Source organism: Nyctereutes procyonoides, unplaced genomic scaffold (assembly GCF_905146905.1).
Source record: "Nyctereutes procyonoides isolate TBG_1078 unplaced genomic scaffold, NYPRO_anot_genome, whole genome shotgun sequence".
NCBI lineage: Eukaryota > Metazoa > Chordata > Mammalia > Carnivora > Canidae > Nyctereutes > Nyctereutes procyonoides.
Genome location: NW_026575135.1, coordinates 7,614,717 through 7,631,666, shown reverse-complemented (window position 1 = coordinate 7,631,666; position 16,950 = coordinate 7,614,717). Strand labels below are relative to the sequence as shown.

General features: G+C 35.0%; 1 protein-coding gene across 7 annotated transcripts in view; it reads right to left on the bottom strand.

The window, feature by feature from the left end:
* Positions 1 to 2,801: 2,801 nt before the first annotated feature.
* The window catches only part of PTBP3 (polypyrimidine tract binding protein 3), a 119,697-nt gene continuing 105,548 nt past the window's right edge, over positions 2,802 to 16,950 (bottom strand). For all 7 annotated transcript variants that reach the window (XM_055301983.1, XM_055301984.1, XM_055301985.1 and 4 more), the window contains 6 exons: positions 14,885 to 15,024; positions 14,600 to 14,633; positions 11,750 to 11,842; positions 10,650 to 10,866; positions 8,176 to 8,253; positions 2,802 to 8,029 (listed from right to left, as the gene is read on the bottom strand). In XM_055301983.1, coding sequence (XP_055157958.1) covers positions 7,897 to 8,029; positions 8,176 to 8,253; positions 10,650 to 10,866; positions 11,750 to 11,842; positions 14,600 to 14,633; positions 14,885 to 15,024 — 695 coding nt within the window. In that variant the 3' untranslated portion in view covers positions 2,802 to 7,896. The remainder of the gene's footprint in view (positions 8,030 to 8,175; positions 8,254 to 10,649; positions 10,867 to 11,749; positions 11,843 to 14,599; positions 14,634 to 14,884; positions 15,025 to 16,950) is intronic.

Genomic DNA, 16,950 nt, shown 5'->3' with positions numbered 1-16,950 from the left:
GACTATCAGCAACTACAACATACGGACTTACACATACTTAAGTATTTACAGATGAAATCACAGGGTGACTGGGATGTTTCAAAATCATCCAAGGAATAGGATGGTGAAACGAAGATCGGCCACTAGTTGCTGTGGGTATTAGGTACATGGGAATTCATGACACTAATTAGTATATATTGAAGAATCTTAATGACATTTTTGGATGCTAGTGATCTAGGGGTCTTTCTGGTTTTTTTTTTTTTTAAGATTTTATTTATTTATTAATGAGAGACACAGGGAGCCTGACGGGGGACGCGGGACTTGATCCTGGGGCTCCCGGATCACACCCTGGGCCACAGGTGGTGCTAAACCGCTGCGCCACCGGGGCTGCCCTCTTTCTGGCTTTTCTTAAGGGGCAGCCCGGGTGGCTCAGTGGTTTAGCACCGCCTTCGGCCCGGGCGGGTCCCGGGATTGAGTCCCGTGTCGGGCTCCCTTGCATGAAGCCTGCTTCTCCCTCTGCCTGTGTCTCTGCCTCTCTCATGAATGAATAAATAAAATCTTTTAAAAAAATACATTAAGGGATTGGATATTAAATAGCCCACATGATCAGGTTTAGAGTTGCAAAAACAAAACTATTAACGAAATCTTCTGAGTTAGGTGTAAAACTTCAAAACTGTAAAATTTACTTGCGAACAGTTTGTGCTTTTTGTTTTTTCAGTTTTGTGTAATATTTCTCCTATAGGTATGCCATGGTCAGAGAAAGGCCATACATATTTGGGAGGGTTGCACTGTGAAACCCAGTTCATGGTATCTTGAATACTTCATAACAAGATCTTACTTACTGGGTAGAATTATCAGCTGATTTAAGTCACAAGGAGGATGGTTTATAGCTCCTTGTTCAATTACAATTATTTTCCAAAATCCTTTTAATTGAAGTATATAACACATAAATGTACAAATCCAAAGTGGACAAGCTCAATGAATAATCAAAAAGTAAATTCTCCTGGATAACTGGTACAAAGGTTAAGAAACAAAACATTCACTAAACACTAGAACCTCTCACATCCTCAACTACCTCCTTCCCAAAGGAAACTGCTATCCTGTCTTTGGACATGATGTAAATACAATTATATATTATGTATTTTTTGTGTGTACAACATGATGTTGAACTTGGTGAGCTGAATGAATAATCTTTACTAAATATTGCTATGGGCTGAATTGTGTCCCTCTCAAATCCTTGTGTTGAAATCCTAAACCCCAAGATCTCAGAAGGTGACTTAATTTGGAGACAGGCAGAGCCTTTAAACAGTAATTAAGGCAGGGGATCCCTGGGTGGCTCAGTGGTTAAACTCCTGCCTTCCGCGGAGGGTGTGATCCTGGAGTCCCGGGATCGAGTCCCACATCAGGCTCCCTGCATGGAGCCTGCTTGTGTCTGTCTCTCTCTCTCATGAATACATAAAAACTTTAATAAAATAAAATAAAAAGGTAATTAAGGCAAAATGAGGTCAGATAAGTGGGCCTAATCCAATTATGACTGGTATACTTATAAAAAGAGATTAGGACAAAGAAACAAGAGGAAAGACCCTGTCAAGGTATAGGAAGAGAATGGCCAATTTATAAGCCAAGGAAAGAGATCAGGACACCTTAATCTTGGACTTCTCATTTCCAGAACAGTGAGAAAATAAATTTCTGTTGTTTAAGCCATCTACTTTGTGGTACTTTGTTACATGAGCCCTAGCAAGCTAGTATGATTAGCAACTATATTTTTTAAGAGCTCTTAAATTTGCAACTTGAAATCACATTTTTAGCTTAAAAAGTTTTCAGAAGCAGGTGGGCATTTTTTACCCTTCGGCAAAAATAAAGGCCAGAGCATTTTTTTTAAATGACATCAAAAATAACTATTTAAATATTTGTTAATACAATTACTACATAGATTCGAACAGCACTATGCATTGTTTTCAAATTGGTTTGGTAGTTTCCAGAAGAGTATATAAGTACCTCAATTCTGTGTACAGACGTTCAAAATCACAATCCTCATAATAGTTACTAGGCAGGACTAGGAACAATGCTGTGTACTGGGTAATATCAAGGAGACCTGGGTCCTTGTCCAGACTCTGCAATTAATTGTACATAGCCTTGGGTCAGTCACTTCCTTCTCTGCCCTGATCTTTAAAAAGTGGAGATTGACGGAGGTGGTCTCTCAGATCCATTTATCGAACCTGCATGACTCAATGATGGTTAGAAGTCGTCTGCTATGTAAATCAGTATGTCTAAGTTTTCAGCTGCAATATCTGGCTGCTGGTAACTACCTTTTAACTAAAAAGAACACAAATCTGGTCCAATATCACATCTCACATTTCAAATTTGTGTATATTAATGGATAGGGAATCCAAAAACTTAATTGGAAAAAGTGTTCCAACTCTTGCTTGGCAGGTGAGTTTATATGAATTCAAGTTGCGTGTGTGGATGGGGGGTGGGGGAAGACAGATACACAGAATGGGGGAGAGAGAACACTCACACAGCGTGTCACTGTGTACTTGTACTAAAGGGAGAGCGCCACAGAAGTCGCATTGCAGGGAAGATTAGAAGAGCACTTTGCTTCTAAAATAAAATCATTCCTTAATTAAAAGAGAAAGGGTTAGCAGACTTAGGGCTTATCAGTTTTTAAAGTATGAATATGTGCTTGCTCTTCCCTCTAACTATGACAGGTTTAGATGGATGGCTATGAAAAAGAAAAGAAAGTATGACATCATTAGGATTACAGGTAAGACAAGAGGAAATCCAAAGTACAGACACAAGAACACAGAAAAATTTTAAGAGAGTACAGATGTCATGACATTTATTAAAAGGCATGCTACAATGCTATACTTGTTAGGAAAAGAGATTAGAGATATCAAGTAATAGTCAGCAAATATACAAACTGAACGAAAATGGAATATATTGTAGAGTACAGAAGCTTGAATTAACCATGCACTACGCATTTAGAAAATATGTTTTTTAATATTTTATCTTCTCTTTGCATTTATAACATAATTCACTTAAACAATCACAGAATCCTTTTCTTCCAACGCCACAAACTGTGTTACAAATGAAAGCTGGTACTGCTGCTTATCAAAATATACAAGACAATTGATGTTTTATATAAAACCACTTTATATGTTAACTTGTTCCCAAAAACCTTTTTTTTTTTTTTTCTTTTTTGGCCTGGTTAAAAAAAATGTTGTTACAAATATTTACAGCATCTTCTTCTTTTAGATGAACACTCTTATAAACTGAAAAAGGGAATTTTATGAACAGACCACATAAAACACAAGACAATGTCAGAGGCTCCTAGCTGTGCTATTTTTCTTAAATACAGTACTGAAAATGCCCATCAAACCCTTGTCATCCTAATCCATTCTGTTCACATTTATACTCCCATTTTCTCTAAGTAGTCTATTCACCAATAGGAAATAGAAAGTAAAGGCCGCTTTGCACTGGGTCTTCTTTCAGAAAGGAGCTTGGGAAAAAATGCTTAACGAGAGGAGTTAAAACCAGAACAGTAAGTCTTTGGTCAGAGCAATGAGGTGACATTTTGATGCAAAACTTTGCTTGGTCAGCAATCTATAATTAGTACTTTCTGGATGTGGGATGAATTTTTAAAAGATCTGGGTAACAATAGTAAGGGGGAAAAAGGCCAGAGCATTTTTTAAAATGACATCAAAAATATCTATTTAAATATTTGTTAATACAACTACTACATAGATTCAAAAACTGAAAACAACACAACAAAATCTGTTTACAGTGCTGACTTAAGCTTGCTATAAGCAGCTTTCAATTATGACTATTATCACCAAGGTCACTGGACCAGACAAATATCCCTGTTCTCTGGAACATATGCCTCAGGTTACAAAAACTAAAACGACTACCACAAAGATGTAGAGCAGCTCATTCTTGGACCTGCACAATGCTATAGAATGAATATTATGTGATAAAGGCAAAAGTGTAACTGAGACTTCATTTATATAGTTACAGTTCTTTGCTTGTATGAATAGTCTGTGGGATAACATTCTTTTAAAACGATATAGTACATATTTCCTGAAAACCAGAATACTGATACTACCTTAGTCTCAAATAGGAAGAAAAGGTCAATTAAGACTACTGAAGAAGGCACATAAACTTTGGTCCTGTTTTGTTTTCCTCCCTCTATAAAACCCCCCAAATGTTTTAGTAATTTTCTACTTTTTAAACCATTCATAACTGTTAAAATTTGCTGTGAAAAAAGACTGCAAATAGTCTTACAGATAACTCTTCTGAAGGACAGCTGAGTTCTATTTTCTTTAAAGGAAAACTTCTGTGCAACCTAAATTGTATTTCTTTTAGCACAACAGTAGAATATTTTAAGTCTGGCAGTTTTATTCTTGTTAACAACTGATCAAGACAAAGGAAAGGCTAAGAAAAATGCTTTTACGCATAGTCATGCTGTCTTTTTGGTTTTAAAAATAGCAGTACACATTAGGTTTTCGAAAAGATATACTGCAGCTTGGCAAACTTCGGTTTTTAAGTGAATCACTGGGGGGAAAACACATACTTTTGAGTTTGTCCAAAAATATTTAGTGGGAACAGAAATTATATGATAATATATTCACAATATAAATTTCATTACCTAATGACATGGAAGCTTTGAAAAGTTTGTATGAAGATGAACAAAGACATTTATTAGTTAACTTTTTATCCTCTGAAACAGAACCAATGATAACCATCCTAGGTGCAGACAAAAAAAGGCATTGCTCCCATAAGGAATTAAGCAGGCAGAAATTGTGTCTCTAAATATTGTGAGATCTGCAACTTTTAATAACAGAGTCAGAAATATTAATAAAAATAACTGATTACAATATCTAGTCTTAAAGAATTTATGGCATTATGCAGGAGCTACTGGGAATTCTGATACTCTGCAGTAAAGTTATCAATTAAGAAAAAAAAAGTTATCGATTAAGATATTAAGATACTGGGTCATTTTTCTATTTGTACCTCCCACAAGATACATTCTATTGTTATGCAAGTTATTTAACTCTCAAAGTAAAACTTTTTGGCATAAACTGCTACTGCTGAATGTGTACTGCTATTTTTTGAAGACCTGAATATATATACTTTGTGTAAAAGTCAAGACACTTCAAAAAAGTGATACAATACTCCTTAAAATAAAGTAAATAAACTTAAAAATAGGATACTATGACAGCTCAACAGCAAAATTAAACATTGTTCAGAAGATATTGAATAAATGCATGCCAAAACAAAAGTATAAAGATCTAGTTTTTCCACTACCCTGATATTTTTAAATCTTTCTACAGAAACTATGCCAAAACAAATACTGTAGACCTCTATAATTCAAACAGCAAATAACCCAATATGGACAATATCCATGCACTACAGCTAATTTCAGACACAAATTGATGATTTCAAGCATACTATTTTAGATAAGAATATCTCACTTTTCCAAATCTTAATTTGATTTTGTCAATAAGTTAAAATGTATGTACTGTGCATATGTATGTACATTAGAAGAGTGCATGTATGTATATATACTTATCTACACACACACACACACACACACACACACACACACACACTCTCTCTCTCTCTCTCCCTGAAAAGGTTTCAAATGTTCTCAGATTTAAAGGCCATTCCCTACTTCAAAATTACATTCAATGCTATTATGATCTCCCTCTGCTACATTGACACTGAATGTTATGAAAATCATCAATTGAAATCACACAGTAATTCCTAACTCAAAGCAAACAAAACAATCCAACTTAATGTATCACTGACAATTATAATAGTGCCTATAGGCTAGGATAAAAGAATCAAATTTTGGGAGATTTCTCAAAAAAAAAAATTTTTTTTTTTTTTGGTTTTCTTCCTCCTCCCCTTACTCAAGTGTTTCAGTAAAATCACATTAAGTGAAAAAATAAAAACTATATAAATGATTACCTATCTATTCAGTCAATGCTAAAATGGATTCATCTGAAAGGTTTCAATTTAGTGTCCTCCTTCTTATCCTATCTACAAACTCTATCTGTTGCTCAGTATTGAGTAAATTCTGCTTTTTAATAACCTATTGTATCTTCTGTAGTCTCCTACTTTTTATAAAAATCTTCCAACGTTCAAATTAATGGCTGGAACATAGCAAAGACATTGAGATATTCTTTTTAAAGGTGAGATGAGCTACTCTGAGAATCTGAAAAGTGTAAAAGGGATGGACAAAAGTGACCCCTTTGACAAATTCTTTAAAAAATCTGCTCAACCATTGAAAAAATAATTAACAAATGCAAAGTTTCTCATTAAAAAGAAATAATTTTACATTATAGAATCACTGAAGCAACATTAAAACGTATTCTCACATTCAAACATAGAGAGGGACAGAGTATGAAAAAGGACCCCACCTTGTCATACTCCCTGTATGTAAGCACTCAGTAACGAAGTTATATTAACAAAGAAAAGTATCTCACTTGAGTATTGAGAAAAACCAAGTAATCCTGAGACAAGTTCTAATGGGTGATAAAGGTTAGACAAGATCCAGAAATTGAGATTGCATCTTATAGTCCCAAACTGGTATGCTTTAACTGTCAATGACTGCAGGACCGCTATTGGTCACAACGTGAAGAGGCCGACAGGTGTGCACTGAGTTATTCCCCAAATCATTCACACTCCTCCACCCCATCTCTGCACCAAAGCACCAAAAATTTGAATAAAAACTATTACTTATTGAAAACCACTTAAAATTGCAATGAAAAAACTTTAAAATCCTTACCAAAACAGGGAAAGAAGAAACAAAATGCTTACCAAGCCCACGATATAGCTTTCAAAATACTTAGATAAAATTCTAACCTATTGTATCATAAGCACATAATAAGGCACATAATAAGAAATTAAGTAAATACACAGTAATTCTGAATAGGTATTAGAGATTATAGTGGTACAAAAAACCCTTGAGATTAATTTTTTCTAAAAGAAGACCTTACCAAAAATAACTTTTAAAAAATCTGTCAAACCATATGATAGACCTGAATATTTTCCTTAAGACTGTAAACTTTTTTTCTGAAAACAATTATAAAAAAGTAGTTTATAAGTAAGATTATTTTTTTTTAAATTTCCAAGATCATATTACTCAGCAAATAGTGTCATTTTGAAATTGAAACCATGATGTTTACTAATAAAATTAATAATTATTTTGACACCTCAATAGATCTTGGATTCCATTTAATTCTTTGGGGACAATTGAGACACTTCATTTCTCCAAATACTCTTAAAAAATTAAAGGTACGTATTATTCAAAGGAGTGTCTTACAGTGAAAAAAAAGAAACCATTGAAGGAAAACATGCATGTTTATAAATTTTCTTCCAATTCAACCCAATTTGTTTATATATAATACCTATCAATATATGCCAAATAATCAATATAATTTATAAGTGAACATAATTTCCTACAGGGGTTGAACTTCTAAATCATAAAGTTAAAAATCTGGTTATAGGTAATTTTAAAAGTCTATATGTTTAAATTTTTCCAAAGTACAAAGGATTTTAGAAATGTTGTATAAGGCTGATCTGGACCCAAACTAAAAGTCTGTCCTCTTGAAATCCAATTTAATATAGGGAATTAAATTATTGAAAAGAAAATTCTTTTCCTGATTTTTTTTTTCCTGAAGGTTATTTTCATAGAAACTATGGTACAAAGGAAAAACAAACCTTTGATCACATACTGGCAAGGGAGAAAAATGGAAAAAAAGAACATCCCTTGATTTTCTGAATATACTTGAATATCAAACCAGAGTTACTTTTGTGAAAGAGGCAGAATTGGTCTTGAGCTGCTTCAGTCTATGTCTGAAGGTTTTACTGAAATTATGGTCCAGTCTCAGGAGAAAAATTCACAGAAAAAAATCAGATTGTAGATTTTGAGAAGGAAACTCTGAGGTGGTGATTTTCTCCAAGGTCATGGTTATGAAGCTCAATGAGGGCCTGGATTGCTTCTTCCACAGAACCCAACTGAATGAGTGCCATTTTGCGATCTTTCCTGAAAATAATATAAGAAATAAAAAGTATTCAGAATTAATTTTGCCTGTAATTCTCCCCGACCCTGTAAGACTTCATTGAATTCTCTTAAAAATTTGCATACCACATTAAATAATGTCAATGTATTTCTTCAAAGCATGGACTTACTGAAAGAATTTAAAAGCCTTCACTGAACATCCCGCTTCTGTGAAAAGGTTCTTCAGATCATCCACTGTAACAGAAGGGCTGTGAAAAACATCACAGTGTCAACTATCTTAGCCCCAATTCTCACATGAACCAACGATTAACTGTTGAAACTGTCAAATCTCCAGAGTATTTCATATTTCAAAGACAATAAGGTCATACATGAAGACATGATTTGGAAGGAAGTGCCCTGAAAGATGTTCAAGGTTCACACATATTTGTCCTCAAACAATGTAATTTGGTCTCAAATCTTCTGCATAAGATATGAGCAGGCATATAAAGAACAAGAAAATCTATCTGTATTTCCCATGCCACTAGCTTCAGTAGTTAACTCTGGCATTTCCAAAGCTACTTCTATTTTTTTTTTTTAAAGATTTTATTTATTCATGAGACACACACAGAGAGAGGCAGAGACACAGGCAGAAGGAGAAGCAGGCTCCATGTGGGGAGCCTGATGTGGGACTCAATCCCAGGACTCTGGGATCACGCCCTGAGCCAAAGGCAGACACTCAACTGCTGAGCCACCCAGACATCCCTAAAATTACTTCTAATATTACCAAAGTCACTTCCCAGTTCTGACTTGTTGGTTGGCTATTGACCAGAGTTCCACATTTTCAATGGCATTTAGGGTAATCCCGAATACACATATGTGGGAGCCAGACTCTAAGATGGCCCCCTATTATTCAGCCCCTGAGATACATACTCCTCTCTCATAATGAAGAAATGTCCTCTGTAACCTTTAGGGTATACTATAGAAATGATACGTCTGACTTCTAAGGCTGAGAGACATTGCAATTCCCACTCTGCCCTCTCTTCAGTCATTAGCTTTGGAAGAAACCAGCTACTATTTCACAAGGATGATCAAGTAGCCATATGGCAAAAACCTTGTGGCAAGGAACTGAGGCTGCCTGTCAGCAACTAGGCACATAAATAAGTTAACTATTTGAAAGTGGGTCCTCTCGCCCCAGTTAAGTCTTCAAACTTATAAGAGACTCTGAGTCAAAACTAGCCAGTAACAGTACGAGATAATAAGCATTTACGGGCAGCTGGGGTGGCTCACCAGTTTAGCGCTGCCTTCATCCGAGGGCCTGATCCTGGAGAGCCAGGATCGAGTCCCACGTCAGGCTCCCTGGGTGGAGCCTGCTTCTCCCTCTGCCTGTGTCTCTGACTCTTTCTCTGTGTCTCTCATGAATAAATAAATAAAATCTTAAAAAAAAAAAAAGCATTTACTATTTTGTTAAGCTGTTAAGTTTTGGGGTGATCTATTATGTAGCAGGAGATAACTAATACAGTGGCCTATCAGATAAGAGTCAACTGACTAAATTATCCTAACATAGCAGTTGTCCTATTTCACTCATTTCTTATGAGATAATTTAATTGCCATAATGTCTTAAGAAGACTGTATTTCATCTCATGATGGCTAGAAAGGATGGTGTAGAAGAACAATGACTGGATCTGCAGGGAGACAGATCTGTGTTTACATTCCATTTCTCATTCATTGGTATATGACTGAGTAAGGTACTTAACCTGAGACTCTCAGTTTCACTGATAAAGGATACTAATGACTTTACTTCAAAGGTTACTACACATGAATTAGAGACAGAAAAATGGTTACCAAGGATTTCAAGAATTAGAACAAGGATTGCATGATATTTTTTAAAAAGGGTCGCAGCACAGTAAATAACTTAAGCTCTGATGGTCACAGAGTCTCTGTTTCAACTATTAAGCTTTGCTGTTGTAGCTCAAAAGCAGCCAGACACTATATAAATGAATAAGTGTAGCTGTGTTCCATGAAACTACTAATAGAAGGTGAAATTTGTATTTAATATCGTTTTCCTCAAATCACCAAATACTTCTTTTGCTTTTCTCCCCCTTGACCATTTAAAAATGTAAAAATCAATTTTAGCTCACAGGCCATACAAAAACAGATGGGTTTGGGTCGTGGGCTCTTGTTTGTCAATCCCTGAGTTAGAAGATGATTCAAGAACAAGTCTACTACAACACTGCTTAACACAGAGTGGTCACAATAAAGTAATTTTTAGCTTTTAAGTAATTAACATATATATATGGCTTTGCAGCTTGTAAAGACTAGAGAATTCATTTTTACCATATTTTGAGATACAAAGTATTTGTTTTTGCTATGTTGGTTAATTCTTCTATATAAAGGGATGAACAAGTATGTACCAATGGAATGTTTCTGCACAAACTTCTATTTCAAAAAGATTAGCTAGGTGCTAATCTCTTTATGGAAAGAAATTATTACCTTTCACTTTTGGAGTGTATACTAGAGATACAACCTTAAGACATGATGGCAAATAAATTATCTCACAATAAATTAGTGACTAGGACAACTGCTACATGAGAATAATTTCAGAGTTTCTATCTCTCTCAAACCATAATTAATCATCTAAATAAATAATAAATAATTAGGTACATACGGGATGTTGGAAAGATGCAGAGTAGCTGATGGTGGAAAGATATTCTGGAAGTTTTTAGAGCCAGGTTTTTTAAAGCGATGCAAAGGACTATTGCTAAAATCCTTAGTCAGACCTTGATCTTCTTGTCCCTCTCGAGGAAGCTGAACTGCCTGATGTTTGGACAGTGTAGCACGAAGTACTTTTCCATAAAGTCTCTGACCACTCAGGTGGTTCATTGCTGGCACACAGGAAGAAAATAAGAAAAGTTGAAGTATTAAGAGAGAGTCACTGTAAAATCTGTCTAAATTATCACAAATTCTTTTTGTTTAGTCATTTAAATTATATTGTAAGTTCTGAGGGTTAAAATAGTTTTAAATCCAAAAACTCCTACACACAGAAATATATTAAATGACTTTACTGGACTATAATGAAAGAGAGGTAATCTTAAACAAAAAAATAACTATCTTCTTAGAGTGTTAGAAAGTTCCACAGAGCATGGAACATAACAAGTGCTCATAACGGTTACTGAATAAAGGTAGTTGGTTTAAGTGACACATTTTTTCCCCTCTTTAAGCCCCCAATAAGGGGCTTGAACTCACAACCTTAAGATCAAGAGTTGCATGTTCTACTAACAAAGCCAGCCAGGTGCCCCTTGGCAACACATTTTTTTAATTAAAAAATCTGAGTAGTAATATTTTTAATAGCCACTGAAACAATGAGCAATAGGTCATAGAATGCCATTTTCTTGTACCATCATTATGAAGTTTTTTGCCCAAACTTTTAAGACATGAAATAGTTCTGGAAAACTTAATTTGGAAGAAAAGCAAACAAAAAAATTAAATGAAACAAAACAAGTGACATTAATTTGTTTATATTTAATGGAAAAACCCTAGTTAAAGCTCTTAAACATCAACAATATGTTCAAATAGATGAATGAACTTCAGACTTCAGAGTAATAAATATTTTAAAATCTTAAACTATAAGCGGGTCCAAATAATGAAAAATTTGCATAAGGAGGTACTCTTCAGTAAAATTATATTCCTACTACCTATAAATTTATTTTATAGGAAAATTTACACAAAAAAGGGCAGATTATCATTACTGTTATTAATCATTAGTACCTAGCTGAGCTTGACTTGCATCTGCCATCTGAACCAAGGCATTTTCTTTCTTATTAAACATAATCTTCACTCGATGTACATCACCATACACTCCTAATTGAAAAGACAAAACTTTATTAAATTAGTATGTCCCAAAGAGATTCATCTCCCCTTCCCCCTCTCTGCTTCCAGTGTTCACTAATTCTGCTAATAAATATTACCATCATCCACATATTTGCTCCAGTCAGACACTTAAACCTTTATATCCAATCAATCACCAGCACCCACTGATTTTATGACCTAAATTATCTTTTGCATTTGTCTACTTCTTCCCACCCTCATTACCAAAGCTGCCATCATCATTTCCTACATGGACTATCCAAAGAGCCTCCTAAATGACCTCAATACAACCAATTTTCTATTCCTGTCTTTCCCAAAGTGGATCCCAAATCCCAAAGGACTGGCAAAATGATTCACTGGGGCGTAGGGGAAAATAATCAAGCTCATATTTATACTGATTTGTTTACATAAGCCAATATGAAAAGCTACATTCGTACTAATTTTTAATATATACATGAAATTATAGGCAGAATTTTCTACCTAGTAAGTAGAAAGAGTATTCTCCTTTTAAAATTCAGTATATCAAAATATTGCAGTTTGTATGTTAGAGGGTTATCACCAATGTAATAAAAATAAGACCCTTAAATAAGTAGCACCATGACCATACTTCGTAATATGATGAAAGAATGCTATGAAAATCTTTAAGGTACATAAAGGAGTACCGGTTATCTTGTGGGCAAGCTCCTAAGAGCAAGTGAACTTAGAGATGAATGGTACTTCTTCTTTTTTTTTTTTTTTAAGGATTTTATTTATTTATTCACAAAAGACACAGAGTGAGAGACAGAGGCAGAGACATAGGCAGAGGGAGAAGCAGGCTCCATGCAGGGAGCTCGATGTGGGACTCAATCCTGGAACCCGGGATCACGGCCTGAACCGAAGACAGGCGCCCAACCGCTGAGCCACCCAGGCGTCCCTGAATGGTACTTTGAAAATTTAAAACTAAAAGATAAGTATTTCAAATTTGCTGTCCTTCTCAGAAATGATGAGTGACTAAAATAGATATTCTTTAAAAAAATAACACAATTTGTTCTCCAAGCTGAAGGTGATAGATGTAAGAAATTAGCCACTTTTAGAAAGAAATGTACTTCAGCTATTAAAGAGACATGTGAAAACTTATCATTGATACTAATTTTGTTATTGATAATTACATGAATGTGTCATGAATAAAAACTTTCACAGTAACTCCATATGAGTATGAAGGATCTCTTTGGGGTGACAGAAATGTTCTAAAACTGGACTGGTATAAATGACTGTACAACAATGTAAATTGACTAAAAATCAATGATTTATATACTTAAAGCAGGTAAACTCTATGACTATAAAATTATATCTCAAAAAGACTGTTTAAAAAAACCTATTATCCACTCAAAATTTTGAAACAATTTTCTAACCTATTCAGACTTCCAAATAAAGAGTACCGGTGAGTTTAACCTCATTTGTTAAAGAAATATTCTAATGCAACAGTTTTTAACATCAACTGGTTTAATGACGAAAAATGGAACTTTTTGGGCAGCCCGGGTGGCTCGGCAGTTTAGCACCGCCTTCAGTCCAGGTCGAGATCCTGGAGACCCAGGATCGAGTCCCATGTCGGGCTTCCTGCATGGAGCCTGTTTCTCCCTCTGCCTGTGTCTCTACCTCTCTCTCTCTGTGTCTCTCATGAATAAATAAATAAAATCTTTAGAAAAAAAGAAAAAGAAAAATGGAACTTTTCTAGATAAAGTACAAAATATTAGTGGATTAGACTGAAAGATTAATATCAGAATTAATTAGGCAAAGTGACAATGAAACATTTCCACTTAAATCACTTATCTTCATGAGCTACCTTTTTTAGTTATGACAACCATTAAGATCAAGTACTAAAAACGAATTTGGAATCAGATCTGGGAATACTAAATCAAAATGGAAAGATTTTTGAAAATAATGAAGCATATTAAATCATAATTCCTACTAAATTAAGTTTTTATGAAATTTTTCATCATTAATAAAAACTTTTACAATGCAGAATATTACTTATTTCACTGCTCTTATATTTGTACATACTATACTATACATGAGTACAGTAAAAGATGGATAAAGTTTATAAATGATCATATATAAATTAAGAGTATATGCTAAAAAATTTTTTTTAACTGAGAGAAGAACAGTATTAGAAGGTCTGGAGACCTTTCAAAACCTGAATCTCATTATTTAAAACCTGAATTTCATCAGGCCTCCTCCCTGCTTAAAACTATTCAATGGTTTCCCACTGTTACTAGATCAAAAAACAAGCTCCTTAATTTAGTTTACAAACTTTGTTATGACCTTGCCCATATTCATCTGTCCAGCTTCAACATGTTTCTCCCCTACACTTTCACGGGGTGGGGAGAGGCTCAACCACTTCCTCCTTCATTTTCCATGTTCCAAGAATTTCTCGCCCATTGCTATTATCTGTGAAAGGACATTTGCCCTTCCTTTCTGTCTGGCTAATGCTTACACATTTTTCACAAGTCAGTTTAACTATCATTTCTACTGGTACACCACCTTTGATTCCCTCAGCTAGGTTAGGTTTCCCAGCTCCATGTTCCCATTACAATCTCTCCTTCCCTTTTATAAGACTTTATTTTAACTGTAATAACTTACTAAGTTTTATTTTATACTCCATCCTCAGTGTCAAACACAGTACTTGGCACATAGAAATAATCGATAAACATTATTGAATGATGAAATATGTTTAACCCACATCAGACATTAAAACAGCAAAGAAGAACTTACCAAATAGGATAAAAAGCCCATGTGGTGTGATAAGCTGTTTGAAAATGATAATACAAAATATAAGTGTCTAATTTAAGTAAAAATTTAAAATAAATTCATTTGTATATAGCAGCTGACTTTGTTTAAAGCACTGATTTTATGAGATTCTTCTACATATGCTAGTGATGTACTTTAATAAAACTTCTTAAAACAAACATCAACATTTTCATTTGAAAACAACTCTAGACCAGAAACTACTATACCTTCTCCTGAAAGACTACAATTAAATAATACTTTTCAACTCACATCAGGATTCAAATTGGTGACAAGCAGAACAGAATTTCCTGGTAAACCACCAGCCCCAGGAATGGCCATCCTTCCAGTGACAGCAGAGGAGGTGATTGTGAGAGGGCCCAGAGCTCCAGGAACAGCTGGGACTGATATTCCTTTTTAAAACATCAAAAGCATTTCATGTACTGGTTATCTGGGGAATTACAACACTGGATATAACTTAAGTAAATAAATGAAGATGAAAGTAAAAATATAGAAGAAAACGTGTCAAAGCTACCATAAGGATATCAAAGGCCAGTTTCCTGCTCTACACAGTTAGAAGTCAAGTTCCTTATTCTTTGACATCATCATACTCAATACTCTATTATTTCTAACACAGTATTTTGCAGAGCAATGAATTCACTGGTGTTACAGCCGAGGCTTTTGGAAGGTGTATCAACTATAAGTATCTGTTTCTTGAGAGAGATATATTCCAGCACATCCCTATAAGGCAGATGTAATTTTTCATTTGTTTCAAAAAAAAAAAAAAAAAAGCCCTTCAGCAAAAGTTGTATTTGTGACTAGAAGTATTACATGTTCTACAAGTGGACTGTGGCAATGGCTGCACAATTCTGTAAACTTAATAAAAATTACTGAATTGTATACCTAAAACAAGCATGCAGAATATATAACATTCTATATAAGAAAAGCATTTTGTAACTTTACAAAGTGTTATATGAATATTATAACCATCAACAATTGATTTAGAGAGTTCAATATTCTTCTGTAGCAAGAATTTTCAGAGCTCTCTATTCTCTTAGGTATCCCAGAATTATTTCAAGTTCTGTAATACCAGAATACTGACACTACATACTATGCTTAAAACAGTACACTCTTTCGGAAGGCCCCACTATTTATGTTCTCAGTTTAGTTAAGGTAAAATCTCTAGCTTATGTAAAATGAACCAGCTTCTTAATGATATTTATTGATTCTTTAAGCTCAAAGTTCCTTATAATAGGGTCTAGCCACTTTGCCACAAATCACATAATTAAAAGCAATATAGTTTATTCAGACTAGTCTATCTGATGATCTTGGAAGGTCACTACTACCATCGTCCTGATGAGTTTAAAACTCTGCAGTCTACTTTCTCAGGCTAGATACTTTTCTATGAAATTTATATTTTCTTCATGACAGACACAGAGAGAGAGAGAGAGAGAGAGAGAGAGAGAGAGAGAGAGAGAGGCAGAGACACAGGCAGAGGGAGAAGCAGGCTCAATGTGGGGAGCCCGACATGGGACTCGGTCCTGAAGCCAAGGGCAGACGCTTAACCGCTAAGCCACCCAGACGTCCTGTGAAATTTATTCGATAGCCCTTCATAAGGCCTCTTCCCATGTCCCTCAGATCCAACTCTGTAACTTCTGAATGACTTCAGTAGGTTTATTACGTATCAACAGTACAACTTTGTTACCCTGTGGGGTTTGTAGCACCTGTGTGTATAGGTCTGTGTGTGCACCCATCCCGCTCAGAGGTGCCCTGTGGGTACGTACTTCTCTTCCTTACCATCTACAGTGATTTACACATAGTGTGTGACAAAAAGAACTAATATCTAAATGAAAGAAACCATATATCACTGCTTCAAAATGTTTATCAGTTAAACTCTGGGGAGTTTCAAACAAACAAAAATTATATATAATGCCTTCATTTTAGTGGAATAGGGAGAATATTCATTTAATTAAACATAGATTTAAAAGGTCGTAAAACCACCAAAAACATAAAACTTTCAACCTTATTACTCTTTCCTTTTTACTGGGGCACCTCGGTGGTTCAGTCAGTTGGGCGTCTGCCTTTGGTTCAAGTCATGGTCTCAACATCCTGGGATTGAGCCCTGAGTCATCCTCTCCATCAAAGAAAGAAGAGTTAAAATTCCCCAAACTGGAGGGACAGAAGATACAGAGTACTGACAGAAAGCAGCTGGGCTGCAATGTGAAATACAGTTACACTCCTGAATCGGTGGAAACGGTAAATGTACTATGTGTAGCAGGCTGCACACTATGTCACTCTTCTAAACACCACCCTCAGTGTTTCTTTAGGCACTAGAGAGA